Source organism: Leishmania infantum, chromosome 30 (genome assembly GCF_000002875.2).
Source record: "Leishmania infantum JPCM5 genome chromosome 30".
Classification (NCBI taxonomy): Eukaryota; Euglenozoa; class Kinetoplastea; order Trypanosomatida; family Trypanosomatidae; genus Leishmania; species Leishmania infantum.
Genome location: NC_009414.2, coordinates 783,443 through 803,201, shown reverse-complemented (window position 1 = coordinate 803,201; position 19,759 = coordinate 783,443). Strand labels below are relative to the sequence as shown.

The following is a 19,759-nucleotide window of genomic DNA, read 5'->3' as shown; positions in this document are numbered from 1 at the left end:
CGCGCTTTGTGCGAAACACACACACACACAAAAGGTGACTTCGGAACTTTTTCCACCTCACCACGACACGCCCCAGTTCGCTGCCGAAAACAACAATGACAAGACCCTCTCTCTTCAAAGACTATCTTACATGCTTTTTTTTTACGCCTTCTTTCGTAGTTTCTACTGTTGGCAAGCCTTCTCTGCTTGTTCTCTTCCCTTCGTGTCTTTTCCATATGTATGTATGTAGTTTTGCTTTTATTCGGCTCTTTTTTTTTTGTGTTTCGGTTCGTCGTTTTTTGTCGTTTCCGTATTAAGACAAGAAAAAAAAAAGAGGAAAGGGCACATGGCATGCTGAGAGCTACCCGTCTTTGCGAAGAGGGCGCGCATATGTCGATGAATCAACGCCTCCATCGTCCCCTTCGTCTTTTCACCCGTGCGTGCGTGTACGGGAAGCGGATTCGATGTGCCAACATCTTGCGGCCGCGCGGTGCACGTGCAGCGCAAGTCGGGGGAGGCTACGGTCAAATGTTTTGGCCTACAATGTGTGCTCCTTACCTCCGACTAGGGAGGCTGATGGTGCTGTGGCGCGCACAATCACACATTGCTCGAGAGTTTGAAGGAGTGCGAGTCGTGGATGAACTCACTTTCTTCTTACATAGGGCATGCTACGGCAATGCCCTCGGGAAAGAAAAAAGCGTCCACTTCGTGTAGCGCATGTAGTTGTGCGGCGTAGGTCTCTGTTGTGACGCTGTTCTCATCCATTCGTGTTCCTGCATCGCTCTCGTCATCGTCTCTCTCTTGTTTCTTCTTGTGTGCATCCCCACTTCACCACAAGCCGCTCCCTCTCATGCTCACATCACGGCGGTCGCCTCGATGCCGCTTCTCTATCGGACCCGATGTCACACGCTTTCACGCCGGAAGCGAGGAGCCTCACCGTGAACGAGATGGTGCCCTGCGGCGAGAGGGGCGACTTGCAGGTCCTCTCCGGCCGCAGCACCACGGGCGCCATCTCCATGACGAACCAGCCGCACACCCCCATCACCGTCGCAACATGCTACAGTGAGGTAGGAGGAGGAAGGTTTGACGCATTCGAAGGGCTTTGTTATGCCGGCGTACCAGAATCCTTACCGCTACAACGCGTACAGCACTGTCTTCGTCATCGCGCACAAGAACGCGTGGGACACACACACACACACACACACACGCGAGAACACTTTGAGCCGGCAACAGCGAAAGACACGTGCACACGCCGAGGAAGCGAAAAAGAAGTGTGGCGCTCACAAATGTTTCGAAAAGCGACGAAACCAGCTTGAACGACTTCTCTGCTCTATCTCTCTCATCGTAATGGGCCCATGCGAGAGACCATTCACACTCATGCGTATGTCACGCTCTCGGCGGTGCGTGTTGGATGTGGCCCTAGATGGTTTTGGCAACTTTGGGGTTTGTGGTCATCGTTCTTCTAACGCCGTTTCGTTGATTGTTGTCGTTTCAGGCCTATCCTCGATCCTTTCCCAGCCTCCACGCCTGCGGTCACTACCCTCTCCCATCGCGGTGCTGGAAGCGATCTTTCTCCCCCGCCAATCTCCTCTGCTGCATCACCATCTTTTTCTTTATTTTCTATCATTTCGCATCGTTTCAGGGGTACTTAATGACTGCCTCTCCGCCCCTTCTCCCTACCCCATCCCCACCTTGAATCAACAAAAAAAAAAACGAAACATCTCTGTATGTATGCGTATCCGACGGCAGCAGGAAAGCGGATGAAGCAAAGAAAAACGAAGCATGCGAACAATGCAACGATCATCTCAAACAACGAGCGAGAGAGCACATGGAGGGAGGGGGTGGCGAGATGTCGCTCGCCGTGTCAGACACACGTATTGCGTGTGCAGCTTCTCAAACTTCGAGCTCACGGCTGAATATCCCAGGGACGGCCCCTCTTGCAGGGAGCATTGGCCCCTGCGTGTTATTCTGTCTTGGGTGAGTGCACCATGCTTCAGTTAACGCTGAATTTTTTTCCAGGCACAAAGGCTCCTAAGAGCTGCCCACCGTGCTTGGTATTCTCACCAACCGGGGAGACCCTCGACATGCTGGGCGCGAAGCTCATCTTCCGCCGCCGACGCTGCGCAAAGCAGCGCGCGCCTTCTCTTGATGAGTTTCCTCTTTGTCTTCCCTCGCGCATCCCCTACCTCTCGATCTCTACTCCCCTCTTCCCAAAATACGCACACACGTGCTCATACACCTTTTTATATGAAACGGCGTACGGTCGATCCCCCCACGCTCACATCTCTCTTCACCAACGAAACAACATCCCCACAACTCCCTACAGACCTCTGGATATCCCTCCCCTTCTCTGGCCTTGCTTTAGCATTTCGTGTTTTTTCTTATTCTTCTGTTTTTCTTTGCTTCTTCTCTTCCTTCCCGTCCCCTTCCCCCCTCCCGATCTCGCGGTTACCCTCGATCCGTCAAAAGAAAAAAAAGCACAGAAAAAATTTCTCCCCCACCTTTTCTAACCCCCTCTGTCGCTCGAATTCTTTTTAAGATCCGCTCCCTCCCCCCCTCTCCCTTTTCGTCCTCTGCATAACTCCACATCATCATCGTTGCCTCCCCCTTCTCTCCCACGGCGCTTGCAGGCCTCCCAGCCGTGCAAAACGACTCCGATACCAGTTAGCGTGAAAAGCACCGTCGGCAACGGCAGGGGATCGAGGTGGCGAAGGAAACAAAAGGTCATCGACAGAAAAGAACACAAGCGACCCCCACATCCTACAGTGACCCGAGTCTGGTGCTTGCTCTCCTCCAGCGGCGCTGTAACCTCTTGTCAGTATCCTGCCGCGCGAAAAGCTCCTCCCCGCTGAAACTGGCGCATCTATTATTGTCTCTTTGTTTTGGTGAAGTGACCGAGAGGTCTGTGTGTGTGTGTCTCTCCTGCAACTCAGCGTCGGCAAGAGCGGACGTGGCTTTCGCTTCGACGTCGTCGTTGTGGGCAGGAAAAGCTGAGTCAGGGGCTGCATTGAAAAAAACACACGCACACAAAGAAAGTACTCGAACGAGCAAAGAGCACCGCCAAAGAAAAACAACGAAGTTTTCACGCTGCCCCTACGACTGGCCAAGGCTCTTTTTGACTCTATTTTCTTATGTATTAGGTTGTACGCCACTACCCTGAAGTTTCGCCACCCATCGTCTCCACGTCATAAAGGTTAGGTGCGGCTATCCAGCTCTTACGTCTTATATATCTGCTTTTTTTTTGCACTCTCTTCATCTGTAACCAGCAAAAGAAAGAGGGAGTCGAACGCTGGCCTGCATCTTTGGCTGTCTCACCGCATCTTTTCATTTTTTCTCGTGTCTCCTACCCGACCTCGTCGTGCTGTGTGTCTCGTACTTGATACCAGCTTCCTCAGTGGACCTCTCCCTCTCTCTATCTTGTTCTCTCGCATTTATAGCTTTTTGATCTTCAAATCTTTGTGCAGTAACACGCATCTGCCTTCGTCTTTTTTCTCCCCTCTCTGTTTGTGTGGCCTTGCTTCACCTCTGCTAACCCCTCCACCGGCTGTTAATAACCCAAGTCTGGCTCTCAGACTAAGCTCTCTCGCTTACTTACTCTGCTCGGCTGGCTGGGGTTGTTCTACGGCATATCCACGAAGAAAACGAAATCAAAAGGCAAACTTTTTCACCCCTCCCTGTCTTCACGCCGGAGCGCGAAAAGAGAGCAAAGGGTGTCGCCACATCCTTTGCTCTCTCTCTCTTCGCCTTTGCTTCCCTTCAAACAGCCGAAGCGAACGAAAAAAAAAACTCCGGTCTATACAACCGACGAAGAAACGAAAAGGAATATAATAACATAGAACGGAAAGCCGGCGACGCACTCGTCCTCCCCCCCAGTCTTACTGTGTTGCAGTGTACAGTATCACTTTGTGTTCGAATTTCTCTTCTTTCTCTCAACCCCCCCCTTCTCCTCTCCTCTTCTCTCCCACCGAACTTTTTTTTGAGTTTTCTGTTTTCTCTTCTCCCCCTCTGTCAGCGAGGACGCTACAGCATTTTGGCAGACGAAAACCGGGTGAGCGACTAATAATAATAATAAAGGGGAAAGTGTGAATCAAATTCTTGTTTTCTTTTCACTTCTCGGCTGTCTGCTCGCTGCTGCCGTCAGCGCTTTATTTCTCGCTCGTATCTACTTCTTCGTGGCTATCACTACACTCACGCTTTGTTGTTTTGTTTCTTGAGTGTGTGTGTGCGCTCCACCCCTCCCCCAGTGCCTATACAAGGACCCTCAACTGCGTATTGGGCTCATTGTGACTCACAAAAGATTTGTTTTAGAACGCAGCGCACGATTGGTACTTCTCGTTTCTCCATCTGCCGCCCCTTCCGTTTTCTCGCTTGCCAGTGACAGCCCCCCTCCCCTCCCCAAGCTTAACTTCTCTTTGTTGCCATTTCTCTGCTTCTTTTCCGCTCCTAGCATCAAAAAAAATACAAATTTTTTGGCGTTGTTTCTCCCTCCTCCTCCTCTTTTTTTTTGTTTGGTTCTTCGGCCTCTCTCTCTTCCTGTTCTTTTTCGTTTCTGTACCGAAGTATATTTGTGTAACTCTCCCGATTTCGTCCCCTTTGTCGTGTCGCGTGGTTTCTGTCTCCCTACTGTACGCCCTTGATTTCCTGTCCTCTACTGTTCTCTCTCTCCCTCCTCCCCTAGTGACCTTGGTCTACGCTCTCAGTCTGTTTTCCTGGTGTCGTTTTTTTTTTCTCGGCCTTCTTTTTGTTATTGTCGCCCCCACTGTATCTTTTCTTTTCCCTGTCACTCTCATCGTTTTAATTTCGGTTTTTTTTTCTTTAGCATCTGTGTGTATTTTCCTTCGCGCCTGCCCAGTACCCTTCTTTACCTTACCATTGCCTGTTGTAGGTTTGTTGGTCCCCCGCCCTCCAAAAGGTGCCCAGCATACACTGCCCGTGCGTACCGGCCGAATTGGGTACAGGACAGCAAGGCGAATCGCAAGCGCTCGCCGGGAGCGGATTATTTTCCATCTAGTCGCTATTTCTAGTTCATCTTTCTCTTTGTTAGTCTTTTCGTATTTCTAGTGTCTCGGCAGCTTCTTTTTTTTCCCTTTCCCCTCTTCCTCTCCGCGCCCAGAGGTAGCACACTCGATCGTTGGTCGGCTCTCGAGCTGTGTAACGTGTTGCTGTTCTTCCTTTCATCTTCGTGCATCTGTCCCTCTCTCTCTCAACCTTCTTTTTGCTCCGGTATCTCATCTTGCTCACGAGTACATTCCCCCGCTCCTCCTCCGTTCTTCCCGTGTCTCTCTGCCCGCGCGAGTGCTCTTTTTTTTATTTGTCTGCGCGCCGCACTTCTTGTCCCTCTATGCGAGTGCGTGTGTTCACCTTGTTGTTTCACATTCTCTTCTCTTTGTTTCCTCAATTTGTTTCTGGGTTTCACGGCTTTTTGGTGTGATCTGCCCTATAAAGATACAGTGACGCTGCTCTCTTCCTCCCCTTCTGCTTTCCCTTCCGTCGCACACATACAGACACCGCCATAGAAACAGAGGGCCGCCCTCTTTATTCTCCCTCTACGTCACACTCGTTTCGTTGTGTGTGCTTTATTTGTGTACCGGACCTTCTTGGCAGCCGCTACTGTCACTTGCAGGTGTCTTACGTTTGTTGTGATCTCCCCTCCCTTTTTTTTTCACAATCTGCTCTCTGCCTCCCTCCCTCTCAGTCTGTGTGTCTGTGTGTGTGCGTGTGTCAGCTTCTCCTTCTTCGTTGCTTCAGCTAACGGCTCATTGAGAAACGCCTGGTACTTGCGCAGCAGAAGCATCGGGGGAAGAACAGGCATTTGTATCACACCCTCTCCTCCATTGTCTTTTTTTTTGCATTGCAGCACGGAGCTGACAACGTACCTGTCCGACTTAACGAGTGTCTATGTCTCTCCAGAACTTGTTTGTGGCCAAACTGCCGCGCAACATTAACGATGCGGACCTCCTCCATATCTTCAGCGAGTTTGGCCCCTCCAGTGCTAAGATTATGCTGGACGCCGCGACCGGCAAGAGCAAGGGATTTGGTTTTGTGCTCTTCGACGAGGAGGAGAAGGGCGCCAAGGCGTACAAAGCACTGAACCGTAAGATGGCACGTGCGTGTGGGCACAGTTTCACGCTGGTGATCTACCCCTCCAACCACAATGGTAAGATCTTTACCGAAGAGAGCAACGTACTGTATATCCGCAATATCCCGATGAGCGTCGGGCAGGAAAAGATGGAGCGCTTTCTGAAGGCCTTCGGCAACTTGATCTACTTTGCCATGCGTGAGGATCATTACGGCAATCCCGTGTGGGTCGTCTACGCCGAGTACGAGACCGTCGAGGATGCCAAGAATGCTCTAGCGAAGCTCCACGGCAACAATACCTATTTCCACGGCTCGGCGCCGATCCTCGCCAAGTTCGAGGACAGCGATGACGCCAAGAAGGAGCGGCGGCGCCGTCGTGACGGAATGCAGACGCACGCCCCGAACAGCGGGTGCATCTTTCCGCCACCGCACAGCCACCACGAGAACTCCGGATCGCTTCACACCTCTTCCACGACGCTGAGCAGCGAGAATGGCGTTTCTAGCAGTCACGGCGGCAGCTCGAGCAGGACCGTCGAGTCGAAAACGTCTTCTAAGAGCACGGCCGGTCCGCGTGGCAGCGGCACCGGTGGCATCGCTGCCGCCCTGCCGTCCGTGACACCTGCGAGTGCGCCACCGATGCCACCACCGCCACCGCCTTTTCTGCCTGCCATGACGGACGTGGCGCAGCACACTCCGACGGCAGCCTTTTCCATGCCGCAGCAGCTGCTGCAGCCGACGCCAGGCTACTGCTACACGCTTGGCGAGAGCGGACAGCAGATTTTCATTCCTGCGTCGTCCTTCAGCTCCCCCATGCCGCCCTACAACTTTGCCCCCGCCACGCAGTCGGCACCGCTTCTGCTGCTGAACCCACCGCTGCAGACCACGGATGCTGCGGCCAAGCCGAACTTTTCCCTGCTGAATCCCACTGCGAACGCGACCGTGGTGCTGATGGAGAATGGGCTGCAGTACATGCTGACTCCTGACGCCATGAACATGAACTGCGAGCCATTCACGTCTCCGACGTCGACTTTTGGACCGATGCTGGCGGGCTCGCAGCCGAAGAGCCTGTTGGGTATCAGCAGTAATCAAGCAGCCTACACGAACGGATCCGCTGGCTCGATGAACTCCTTCGGCACGTGCCTTGATGCTGTCTATACAGACCCACTTCAAGTCGTCCCTCCCCGCTGCGACGCTGAAGATGAGGTTCTTGGCGAGGCAAGCGTCGCAGGCCCCAACAACGAAGACGCCGTTCGTGTTCACGCTCTGCAGAGCGCGAGCGCCGAGGGAAGCGTGATCACCGGCCAACGTGGACCAGGAGTGTGGTGGTAGTAGATGTGAATGTAGTGAGCACTGTGACAAGCGCACCGGTGCACTGACACGACTTACTGCGCTATGGACAAGGTGTACACATCGGTGCGCCAAAAGGTCGGAATGACGAGTGGCAGTGTGGCACAACGTTAGTCGTTGAGAACACCGTCCGCTTTCTTTTTCGTTTCCCTTCGGTGACGGAGTGTCTTTCCCACTCACTCCCAGCGGGGTTCCATTATCCACTGCCACCTCTAGTCGCACTAACTGCAGCATCTCCTCGGAAATGTAAAGTGCGCGTATGCGATCTTGCATACGTGCATCTCGGCACGCAAGAGGCTAGCGCGTGTCGCCAGAGTGTCACCCCATCGAAGAAAAAAAAAGAAGAAACACTTGTGCTGCTGCTCTCGCCTAAAGCAGTGGTGCAGCCTTCCATTTTTTTCCTTTGCTGCTTTTTTTTCTTCTCGTTACTGCCTTCCGTTCTTTTCATGTGCTTGCGTATCAAAAGGAGAGCAGTCTGCCTGCGCACTCTGACCCGCTCAGCTCCCCACCCCATGCCACACTGCCTTTTCTGTTGTTTGTTTTGGTTTGTGGCTCTCTCTTCTGCGTCTTTCGCCCCCCCTGCTTGTCTTCTTGTTTTGGGGAACTGCCTCCGCTAACAGCGAGAAAAACAATAATCCATTCTGTTTGGGCTCCTCTTCTGCGTTTCTACGCTTGCGTTTTTTCCTCTCGCTCTCTACATGCTTCTCAGATCTCGTTTCTCCCCTCCGTCTTGCATGGCGCGACCATATGTGCTGCATTCGCAGGGCGAGCTTACGTGTTTGGATGGATCTGAGGGCATGGCGCTCCCTATTGTTTTGCATATATTGTCCTTCCAAGTGTTTGTGTTCTCTTCTTGTTCTTCTTTCGGCGCTACCCACGTGTCACACATGCCCTGCGTGCTTCGCTGTACCCGCTGTATTTTTGTATATATATATATATTATTTTTTGTTTTTGCCTTTTGCTCCGGATACGCTTTTTTCCTTGGGTGCGGAGGGGCTCTTGCCTTTGTCCTCCTTTCTTTTTCCTCCGTCTTCCTGTGCTTTCATGGATCGACGCTGGGCACTCACTGGGGGCTCGCCCTTATTATTATCGCTCACTAGTGCTCCGACGGTGTTCATGGAGATGCACGAAGGTGAGAGGGGCGCACTCCGTGCGCCAACTCCTATTTTCAGTTCTCTATGTGCTTTGTCAGACTTGTGGTTGCTGGCGCAGCGGAGTCCTGTGGGTGTGTCTGCTTGAGTTGGCGCTGAAGCCTGGCAAAAGATCGCTCTTCTTCTTTCCCTCGAATTGGTTCCTTCCCTTTTCGTGCGCGTTTTCTTCCTCTTTATATATACCTTTTCCCGGATCCCGTGTGGGTGGTTTCTATTTTCCTTCATATAGAAAAACTTTCATCATGCTTTTTCGTTCGTTCTGTTTCTTTTTTTTTTTCCTTGGCGGCGGCTTCTTTACGACAAACTTTTTCGCCGCGGTGACTATTGTTCAAGTCCTGAACGCTTTTTTCTTGCAATCGTGCACGAGCCCCCCTTGCGGAGGCCATCTCCGTACGTCGTATCCTCAGGGTCCCCAGTGGTGCACGGACTCTGCGGGGGAAGAGAACTCAAGCAGCCTCCCCCGCCCCTATGTATCCCCTGCCGATCCCAAGCCACGTCTGGTGTTGACAGGGTCCAAGTGCCGGCGGCGTAGGGAGGCCGGAGCGATGTATTGCTGCTGATGTCGGCGGCCAGGTGATGGACAGTGTTCTGCTGGAGCGAGCGGCGACCGTGCACACGCTTGTGCCATCCACATGATGGGCAGAGTGTCAGCCTGGCTCGAGCGCAACCTATCACCCAGATCCCCTCGCACTGGCCTACTGATGTGTGTGTGTGTGTGTGGGAGGGCGGGAGGCCTGAGGCGCGTGGGGTGGGTGGAGTTTAATGCCGGGGCCGTGCTCGCAGATGACTGCGTCGCCGCATTGCTGTACGTTGCGCGTGTCTAGCGCTGCTTTGGACCAGGCGCATGGGGCCTGTGAGAGACGTGGTAGAGTGGTACCCAGCCCCTGCGCTGTGGCAGAATAGACACGGTGAAAGTGTGCATCTGGTAGTAAAAAAGCTTGTCCGAAGGTTGCGGCCAGTGCCTGTTATCCTTTTTTCTTCCCTGTGTTTTGAATCCCTGAAAGCAGTAGAAAATTGTTGGCCGCGCGGACGCTGCTGGGCCCTTGCACGGACTGGGCAAGTAGCCGCCGTCGAGAAAAGGCGTCATGCCGTCTCCTGAGGGCCCAGGGACAGGGCCGCGATGTGCGCGTTCTCATGATCCGAAAACTCACCCCTTCCTTGCCTGCATGACCTCTTGGGTTTATCCTCTCCTCTGCTCGCACAGCATGGCAGCTGCAATGCACACACACGCCCCTCTCGCTCCCTGCACTCTCTCCTCCCCTCTCTTTCTGCAGACGACGCGCCAGCTCAACGGAACGAGTGCTTTAGGCTCATTGCTTCACCAGTCACCACCCCGACAGAGACCGCCACCGTTGTCAAGCATGTTGGGTGCACCGAGTCCGGCAGCAGGCGAATTCAGACGCCGTCTTGCACGGCTTCAGGGGTGAAGGGCGGACTAGGCAGCAGAGACACTAACGGGCCGAGGATCCTGGCAGCCCTCTCCGCGCCGAGGGGCAGAACCAGCCGCGAGAACCCTCAAAGAGCTCTGAAGGCAGGGCTGCCCGTCGGGTAGCCGGTGGAGGGACAAGACAATGAGGTGCTCACAGGGGTGGAAGCGTGCCACGCGGGAAGACGACACGCCACGGGGCTGCATTTTCCTCTGCCAGAGTGCCCGCCAATGCAGCTGTGTTGCGCGTGCACACGGGCTGGCAGCTTGTCAGTTTAAGGGCCCTGATCATGCGCATACGATGCGCATGATGATAGTGCACCCAGCCGGCACACCGTTTTCAGGAACTTTCCGGTGTAGACGTGGTAAGAGCGATCCTTCGCTGTGAGACTCAGAGGGATCCCTCACACTCCCACGCAGCTGTGCCGGGCCGCGGCGCTCGCGCGAGGGCGCAGGGAGTTGCTGACTATGGAAAGTTAGAGAGGTTCTAGGCCGCAGTGCTACAGCAGAAAGAAGTGTGCCGAGCAAGACGTGGATGGGCGAAGTGTGTGCGTGTATGCGGAAGAGAGCACAGGCGAATCCCTAGGCAGCGCACAACCAGCAGAGAACGCGGGTTTCTTACTCCACCTGGCCCTTTCACGCTTAGCCGCGAAGGGACTCAACGCAATATGTGTTGATGTAAAGCTACTACTGCTTCGTTTCCTTTTTGGCGTTTTTCTCAGAAAAGGGTTGTCATCAGGAGTGAGCGCCACGGTTTTGCAAGCCGCCCTTGATCTTACCCCACCACCCTCCCCTTGCTCGCTACAGGCTTTTCCTCTTCCTCAGCCCCATATCTTCTTTCGCTGCCGTGCTCCTTGTGCTGCCTCTTCACAAAACAGTGCATTCGCGGATGCATGCATCGTGGTCTCGCAGTGTTAATGAGGAGCGAAGGCCACCACGGACAAAATGAAAAGCGGGAATAGATGGCTGCAGCTTCCTCGACTCGTACGGTGAGGCCCATGGATTTCAAGGCGGGGCCTTTGATTTAGTGTTTTTCATTTCTTGCTTTTGCTTTCTGTCGCTCGGCGCTGCTTGTATGTCCTGTGTTTCCACTTTCGCGGGTGTGCAACTGCGTGCTTACCGATGGCTGTCCCTTTCCCTGCTGTTGCCGAAACAAACGAGTTTTCACGGCGACTGTCTGCTTGTTCGTTTATGTGTGTTCGTGGGGAGGGGAGGGGGGGTTGTCTGTTCGACTGCACGAACTCTTTTCGAGACCTCCGTGGATACTATGAATGCGTCCCTTTTTCCCTTTCGCTTCATGCGGTGATGGTAACCATGTGCTCCCTCCCCCAAAGCGGAACGAAAAAAAGAAACGAGTAACGGACTAAGGAAGCGCAACACGAGGTGTGTCTGTTGTGTGTTGATAGCGCCCTACCGGCTTACGCAGTGGTGGTGTTCAGCTTGCTTTGCCGCTCTTCTCCTTGTCTGCATCCTCTTTTGCGCTGCTTCTCTTCGTCTATGTTTTGTTTCAGTATTCATCGCGCCCACCTTGGCATTCATCTTCTTTGTGTGTGTGTGTGTGTGTCCTCTTGTTATTCGATTTGCCACACATGTGGTGACACGAGCGATGGACCATGTTGTCAAGAGTCTCTTCCTCTTTCGTCTTACCTCGACACGACACCCACGGATGTATGCAAGCCCACACGACAGAATACATATCTATAGCACTATCTATACATATCCATCTATATAGATGGATAAGTAGACATGTATAGATCTATGTTAATGTGTGCATATATGTGTGCGTATTCGAAGCTGTCCGCGCCGTAGCGGGCCGCTTCCTCAACAGCAACAAAAGAGACCGACACTCGCAGCGCAGTCATTGCGTCTGTGGTACTCGCTGCCCGGCGGCTCACGTGGGATGATGAGGCCTACAAGGGGCGCACACACTGCCCCAGCATACAAAGAGGGCGCAGCGTAGGATTTTAGAATACCGTGTTCTCTGCGTTTCTCTCCATTGGTGGGGTGCCGTAAGCCGACCCCGGCGCAGCACCACCGATAATCGGAGGTATGGCCTACCTTCCTTCGCATGGCCCCACGCGCTGCTTCCGTGGCGATATGCGACGTGCCCGTCTGTGGCATCTGAACCTTTGTTTCACGCGCCCTGCGCGTCATTCCGGCTTCTCCGCTTCCCTCTCCTCCTCCTTCACCGCGCGCCACTGGATTTACAAACCGTGTCTCTGCACGATGTGTACCCAAACATCATGATGGCTGCATAAGCCCCTCCCACTTTTGACCTTCATAGCGACCCCTCCTACGCCTCCCTGCTCCGACGCATCACCCCCACCCGCCTCCCTGCTCTGCTTTGCACACGCACACATCAAAAAGGAACGAAGTAGCGAAAGCAGGAAACAGGTGAGACACCATCAAAAAGGAAAAAGGAAAACTAATGACTAGCCTACAGAACCTCTTTGTGGCGAAGCTGCCACGCAACCTCACTGACGCCGACCTAGAGCAAATTTTTGTCCAGTACAACCCCACCAGCGCCAAGGTAATGCTGGACGCCACAACGGGCAAGAGCAAAGGCTTCGGGTTCGTGCTGTTCGCCTCTGAGGACGCCGGTCGCACGGCGTACGAGAAGCTGAACAAGACCCATGTCACACTGCACGGCCACAATTTTAATCTCTGCATCTTCCCGTCGAAGCACGATGGCAAGGTCGCCATGGAGGAAAGCAACGCCCTCTACGTGCGCAATATCCCGCTGAAGCTGTCGCAGGCGGAGGTGGAACAGTTTCTGCGCGGTTTCGGTCCGCTCACCTACTGCGCGATGCGCGAGGACAACTTCGGCGGTAGCGTCTGGGTAGTCTATGCCGAGTTCGACAGCGTCGAATCCGCGAAGCGTGCCCTGATGAGTTTGCACGGTAACCGCACCTACTTCAATACGTCGGTTGCCATCTTGGCCAAGTACGCCGACTCCGAAGAGACGAAGCGGGAGCGTCGTCGTCGGCGCGAGCAACAGCAGGCGGAACAGCAGCACCTCGATACGATACACAACTTCGGGTCTCCAACGGCCGCTCTCGACAGCAACAAGGGATTTGCTGTCCAGATCCAAAACGCGCCACTGCCGCCGCCGCCGCCGCCGCCCCCCCTGCCGATCCGTACCAGCCCTGGCCACAGCCGCACCGGGAGCACCCTCGCAAACTCCTACTCCGCCTCTGATATGCACATGGAGGGCACCAGCGCCTCGCTGCACCCGCCGACTTTCGCCAGCATTTCCCACCACTTTGCCCCTGGCCGTCATGGAGGCGGCGGCCCACCGCCAGGAATGGGCCAGCCCGCAGCGCCGCCGGCGTCGTCGATGCTGGCACCGTCCACGCTACAGCCGACGCAGGCGGTGTCCGGCCAGCCCCAGCAATCTCCCACTCCCAGCTCGGGGTCCTTCCTCAACGTTACTTTTAACCCCACAAGCGCAAACAACTTCGGCAACAGCTTCACCCACTACGGCGGCCTTGACCAGACACCGAGCCGCAGCTCTCCTGGCACACCACTGAACTTTAGCTTTGGCCCGGAAATGGAGAACTCTGGGGCCCTCGCCAACGGCCTCGGTACCGGCAGTAACGGGATGCTGGACGCGAGCGGGCACGCGCCCATGACGCCGGTACGTCGCAGCAGCAACTTGAGCACAAGCGGCAGCTACCGTCACAACCCGTACGCGCCGGTCACGCCGGTGTCCTCGACGCACAACTCAACTGGGCCCAGCACCCCTTTAGTTTCCTCCATTGCGTATCCCACAGCGCCGCTCGTGAACATGCATTTTGGGGCGTCGCATCACCTTCACAGCTCGCCGGTGGCGCTCCACCCGCCGGGGCCGGGCATAGGCGTCGCGAATAACCACTTTGCCAGCCGCGGGAACAACGCATATCTGGCCGCACCAGCGAGCCTCAACGACCTAAGCCAGTAACGTCGCAAACAAAAAGTACCGACAAAAAAAAGTGCAGAAAACAACATAAGCACGATGATTACCCACACCTGCGTGCACAAAAGGGGGCAGTAACGTATCCCGTGACGCGCGCACGCGAGAGGGAAAAGAAACCGTATGGGTATGCGTGTGGCGTGGAGAAGGCAAGCCCAGGTGAAGGGGGACGACAAAGAGAAAGGGCCAGGGTGAGCATCGAGCACGCATGCGGACAGAAATGCCTGTTTACAGCGCAAACCAACGACGATACGCGGTCCTGCCCGGGGTGACAGAACAAAACATAGTAGGCACCCACCGTGTGAAGAGGAAGGAATAGAAATGTGGTGAAAAGTGCCGAAACGGATTTGGAAAGAAACCTGTATGCCGGCGTGACCGTCGCCGACTGCTTTCTACGGTGTGTAACCGAACGCCTAGGTAGGCAGACGGAGGGAGGGAGGCGAGAGACCACAGCGCACGAACAGGTGAAAGGGGATGAGGAGAAGCCAAACTGTGAACAAACGCAAAAATGCACGAGCGCTTCAACTTATTTGTATACAACTCCTTTTTTGTTTTTCTTTGTGCGCTGCTTGGTAGTGTGAAGAAGTTATAAGGTGTGTCTTACCTCCACTGCCTTCTCCGACAGGAAACAAGAAACTCGTGAAAGCGGCATATTCTACTTGTGTGTGTGTGTCTACTTCGAGCTTCTCCGGTGGCATCTCTTTGTTCCTTTGATTTTTTTTCCGCCTCGCCATATTTTCGACTCCCCGCACTCTCCCCTCCAAACCTCCTAGAGCCCCTCTAACATCTATCCTTTGAGATCACGGAAGAATCCTCTTAAGAAAAACGCTTCGCTATCCGCATGCCTTCTTTTTCTCCTGTGGCTCTTTCCTCTATGTGTCAGTGAAGCTCCGCCCCTGCCGTGAAGCGTTGTCTCATCGTTATTAGTCTGACGCTCTTAAATGTTCATTCTGCCTTTTTTTTTCAGTGCTTTACGTTGGCTCGCCTCCTCATGATTCTCGCTCTCAGTCACATTCCTTACGGCACGCCGTCTCTCCTCCTCTTTGTGTTCCTTTGCTTTCTTTTTGTCTTTCTCTGGTTTTGTTTGCTTTCTTTGCGTTGCCTTTCACTCTTCCTCTCCCTTTCGATCCCCCCCCTCCCCTCCACACACACACTGTGGTCGATCGTGCATCTGCTCTGAGTAGACGTTGAGAAATGGGTGCAGAGTGAGTAGTGCCGTGAAGAAACGCGTACACAACAATGCATCTGCGGCCCCGCATGATGTTGTCTTGCACTTTTCCTCTCTCCTCGTCCCTCTTCTTTGCTCCCATTCGGTCACTGACTGCTCGTTCGTTTTTTTGTTTGTTTTTGTGTTTGTTTTTTCTCCTTCCAGCTCCCTTTCTTTCTTGTCTTGCAAATATCTTTGTTATGCCTCCATGACCCCACGCGTCCACCGGAAGCCCACAAGAGCGCATCGCACCCCTTGCACGGGCACCTTTGCGGATGGAAAAGTGTAGGTCGCGATGATTGTGCTTCTGCTGCACATCACCTTCTCTTTTTCGCTTGTCGATTTCTACGCTGCCATGCTGTTGCCGCACAGGTTTGTTTGCGTGTGGTGGATGGATGTGTCTTCATGTCTGAGAGCGTGAGCCGCGGAGTTATCGACGACCGTCTCTAGCGTATTGCTACAAGGAGCTGCGAGCACGAGCAGCTGTGCGCACGTGTTCCTTCTTTTCCAGATGACGGCGCCGGGGGTGCTGCCCATTCGCGTCCGCGGAGGGGAGGCTCTTCTCCGCGGGAACTGGCGGGTACCGAACGGGGCGATTCATCGGCGCACAGGTGAGAAAGACGCAATTCGTATATGACATTTTCTAAACGAATACATATATATATATATATGTATAAACCAAACGGGGCACGGAAGGAGAAGCAAGGGAATGGCGCATCTCGTGCAGAGAGGACCAGAGCCCCGCAAACAGCAGCAAAAAACGAAAGAGAATGCCCAACACTTCTTAGCGTTGTGTGCATCGCTGTTGACTCGCACTTTGGATGTCTTGAGTATCTTCCTCGCTTCCGCTTTCAGGTGAATCTTGCCGCCGAGACGAGCAGTGTGCCCCTCCTCGACGGCTACGTGAAATTCGACATAACGGCGCCCGTGACTGGCGCATTGAACTGCGCGTTTTATGAGAGAGAAATAAAAAAAGGTACCGTTCCGTACCACGACGGCTTTTCTCCCCTTCCTGATCGCCTCCCTGATGAGGAGGGACATCTCCGTGCGTCGTATCCTCAGGGTCCCCAGTGGTGCACGGACTCTGCGGGGGAAGAGAACTCAGGCAGCCTCCCCCGCCCCTATGTATCCCCTGCCGATCCCAAGCCACGTCTGGTGTTGACAGGGTCCAAGTGCCGGCGGCGTAGGGAGGCCGGAGCGATGTATTGCTGCTGATGTCGGCGGCCAGGTGATGGACAGTGTTCTGCTGGAGCGAGCGGCGACCGTGCACACGCTTGTGCCATCCACATGATGGGCAGAGTGTCAGCCTGGCTCGAGCGCAACCTATCACCCAGATCCCCTCGCACTGGCCTACTGATGTGTGTGTGTGTGTGGGAGGGCGGGAGGCCTGAGGCGCGTGGGGTGGGTGGAGTTTAATGCCGGGGCCGTGCTCGCAGATGACTGCGTCGCCGCATTGCTGTACGTTGCGCGTGTCTAGCGCTGCTTTGGACCAGGCGCATGGGGCCCGTGACCGGGTCGTGGGGCAGAATGGCGTTGAGCCTCATGCCCTATTACAGAAAATAGACACGGTGAGGAGGAAGCGGCCTGTAACGCCATTGCATTTTTCGATTTTTTTTTGCTGTTCTGGAGCCTCACGGTTTCCAAATCCTTCAAGGTGGGTAAGGTAGAGATGGCACTTCGTGAATTCCACTGCGGCTCCGCGCGGGGACTGGAGAAAATTGCCTATGAGAGTTTCCGCTTCCTCACGATGTAGTGCAAAGGAGCGCTGCTATCGACAAGAAGGGCGTCGGCACCGGCCCTGTCGCTGCTGCATGGAAAGAGGCGCTCACAAGGGCCCTCCTCAGGCTGGACAAGCTGGACGGTGGACTCGCGTCTTGCGGCCCCTGTGCCGCGGACCAGCTAGTTGCGCTAGTTACTTGGGGAAACGGTCTCGCGACGACTGCTCGACGATCTGGAAGACGGGCTTCTACCACAGTCGTCTGGTTGGCGTCCTCAGCACTCCACTGGAGCCCCCTGGACCTAGTGCTTCACAAAGTAGTGCAACCCCAGCAGGGTTGCAAGGTAGGAGCAGTGTTTGCAGACTTCACGCTCGCGTGCGTGTAGTTCCGCCGATCACGGCGCTCTCACAACGCCAGTGAAGAAGTTTGGCGTAGACCCGTATCATACTCGCTGAATCACGGAATTCTCCGACAATCGTCGCGGCTGTGCTCGCTTCCGCAAGAGGGAGTCGATGACGGCCAGGGTGTGCATGCGGAACCCCACAAGGATCAGCCATAGGGCCTCTTTTCTTCATCAGTGCAGTGGGCTCGCTGAAAGTGGAGATGAACAGGAGACGCGGACTGCACCACGCCTCCTTAGCCGACGACCTCGCACTCTGTACGCCCTCGGGAGAGAGGAGCATCGGTCACTGGAGCACTTCGTGGCGTTGAGTGCCCCCTCTAAGCGAAGCACGCACTCACGCCAGGAGGCTACCCTGCGGATTTGGAACGGGAGCTACACACGCAGGATGAAGCTGTTTGTCACGGCCCTTCGGCAGCTCCCATACGGGTGTACGCAGTCACCGACCCCTTCGGGGCCCAGCACGCAGTCACGTACTTCATGCGCAGCGGTCGCTCGCACCTCAACGCGTCCGCCCTCCCCATCCCTGCCCGCTGTGGGCAGATGGCCCGGTACAAATCGACATCAAGCCAGGAGCGGCAGCGGTGCTCCATGATAATACTGCACTCATGGGTGCAGCGGCAAAGGGCTGCGGCCTCCTTGCTTGCAGCTACCACGCTGGGTGCGAAGCAGCGAAGCTGTGGCGCTCAGCACAGGCCCTGCAGCGGTGAGAGATTGTATGTGGTGACGCATCTGGGCACAGGTGCTGCCTGCTACTGCGCTAGAATGGTGGTAGTCCCACCCCTCCTAGCTTTTCCTGCGATGACGTCTCACGAGGCGATGTGCTCGGTGTGCTCCGCGGCATTCGCGGGTCACCCGGCGCTCGAAGCACGCCTCATTTCACGCCACGATCTTGCGCGCGGTTTCCCTACTACGCACACCTCACTCGCGCAGCATGGGCTTCCCCAGCCCCCTCTCGGGTGTCTGCCTCTGCCCGCTGTCTCACTACCCATCCCCAAAAGCACATAGAGACAAGCTGTGAGCTTATTGTGCACAGGCACATGTCTATCGACGGGCCTCCTCCGCCTGGCACACCCGCTCCTGTCAGAGGTGAGCGGATTCTGGAGAGGGTGGAATCCCACTGCCGTCCCAGACTCATAGCAGCGTCCCAGATGTAGGGGCACGCGCGGGCAAGCCATCCACACACGCCACCCTGTGAGATCTACGGATATGGTTGATGAAAGAGGCAGCCCTCCTCATCGTACAGCAACGCCGTTGTGAAGCAGGCCTCAGGATACAGAAATTTGAGCATTATGCGTACGCGCTGCCAAGCACAGCTGGTACGGTTTGTCACATCTAAACAAGACATCCAGAGGCTGAAGTAACAAGATTGATCGACGAAAAAGGCTGGAGGAGGCCTACACCAATGAACGCCGCAGTGCGTGCGTCCGAAGCGCGCGGCATCTCCCACATCCGACCGGGATTGGCTGATGAGGCGTAGATGCCGGAAGCATGGCGAGCGCACCCCGAGTTGCACCATCGGATCCTTCACACCTCGATGCGGAGAGTCAGCACACCACGTTGTGGGATGCCGCGGCTTGAGGTGACTCAGGGCGAGGCATGGCATACAGGCCGGGTGTGCAGAGGGTCATGACCTGAGGCTGATCAACTTCCTCTTTGATCTCGCCCGGCATGCGCCTAGGCCACCTCCTGCTAGCTGCACGACAGACGCCATCGCCTCCGCGCTGGAGCACGTCCCTGGACGCGGGCCCGCCTGGGGATCCAAGGTGTGCAGCCCACCCATGTCTCCGTGTGGCGCCGATCGGGCAGCACGTATGGTGCAGAAGTGATGCGGATGGTCAAGCACATCCCGCCACACGCTTGACCGGACGCAACGGCAGGACAGATCGTCCTAGACGACCAGGATTCAGCTGCATTCCTACATGAGTAGGTGGACAGCTGTGGCCGTGGTATGCGTGTGCTTGGTGATTTACTTGTGATGGTATTGGACACGTGGAGAGGAGAAAATGCTTTTTGTGTGTGTATGCTGCGGAGATGTGTCCAAGCGTTATATCCTGTTCTCTTTGCGGTATGCCGACGTAGTCATTGTGATTCGTTGATTCTATGGCTCATTGTTTTTTGCGATTTGTGCGTGGGTGGGGGAGTGTGTTTAGGTGGCCCTTCTATCATTGCGTGTGGGTGTTTTTTATTTGGTTTTCATGTAGGTGCTCGTGTGTTTTCACCGACGGCGTTCGTGTGTGTTCGCTTCTCTTTCCCTGTAGTGCGCGTGTACTGCACCAAGTCCGCATCTCTACCGCTCTGTGTCTCATTATTAATATGGGTTTCGCCGTTTGCATCGTTGCCCTCGGCTGCTAGCTATGTGCGTGTGGAATGTGGCGTCGGCGGCAGTATCCAGTGTTGAAAACTGTTCTTGTCTTCTTTTATCTTTAACGGTCTTCGGCATATTTCCAACATGGTGTCTTCATTTGTTATCGTCTTTTTCCACTCACATCCCTGCCTCT

At 54.9% G+C, this 19,759-nt stretch overlaps 2 protein-coding genes across 2 annotated transcripts; both read left to right on the top strand.

Moving 5' to 3' along the window:
• Positions 1-5,877: 5,877 nt before the first annotated feature.
• LINJ_30_2200 (putative RNA-binding protein) lies at positions 5,878-7,386 on the top strand (the record flags this gene model as incomplete). Its single annotated transcript, XM_001467030.1, has 1 exon — positions 5,878-7,386. The coding sequence occupies one exon, from the start codon at positions 5,878-5,880 to the stop codon at positions 7,384-7,386; it is 1,509 nt and encodes a 502-aa protein (XP_001467067.1).
• A 5,023-nt stretch (positions 7,387-12,409) lies between these two features.
• LINJ_30_2190 (conserved hypothetical protein) lies at positions 12,410-13,921 on the top strand (the record flags this gene model as incomplete). The annotated part of the gene is made up of 1 exon (XM_001467029.1): positions 12,410-13,921. One exon carries the CDS (start codon positions 12,410-12,412, stop codon positions 13,919-13,921), a length of 1,512 nt encoding a protein of 503 aa, XP_001467066.1.
• Positions 13,922-19,759: the final 5,838 nt, after the last annotated feature.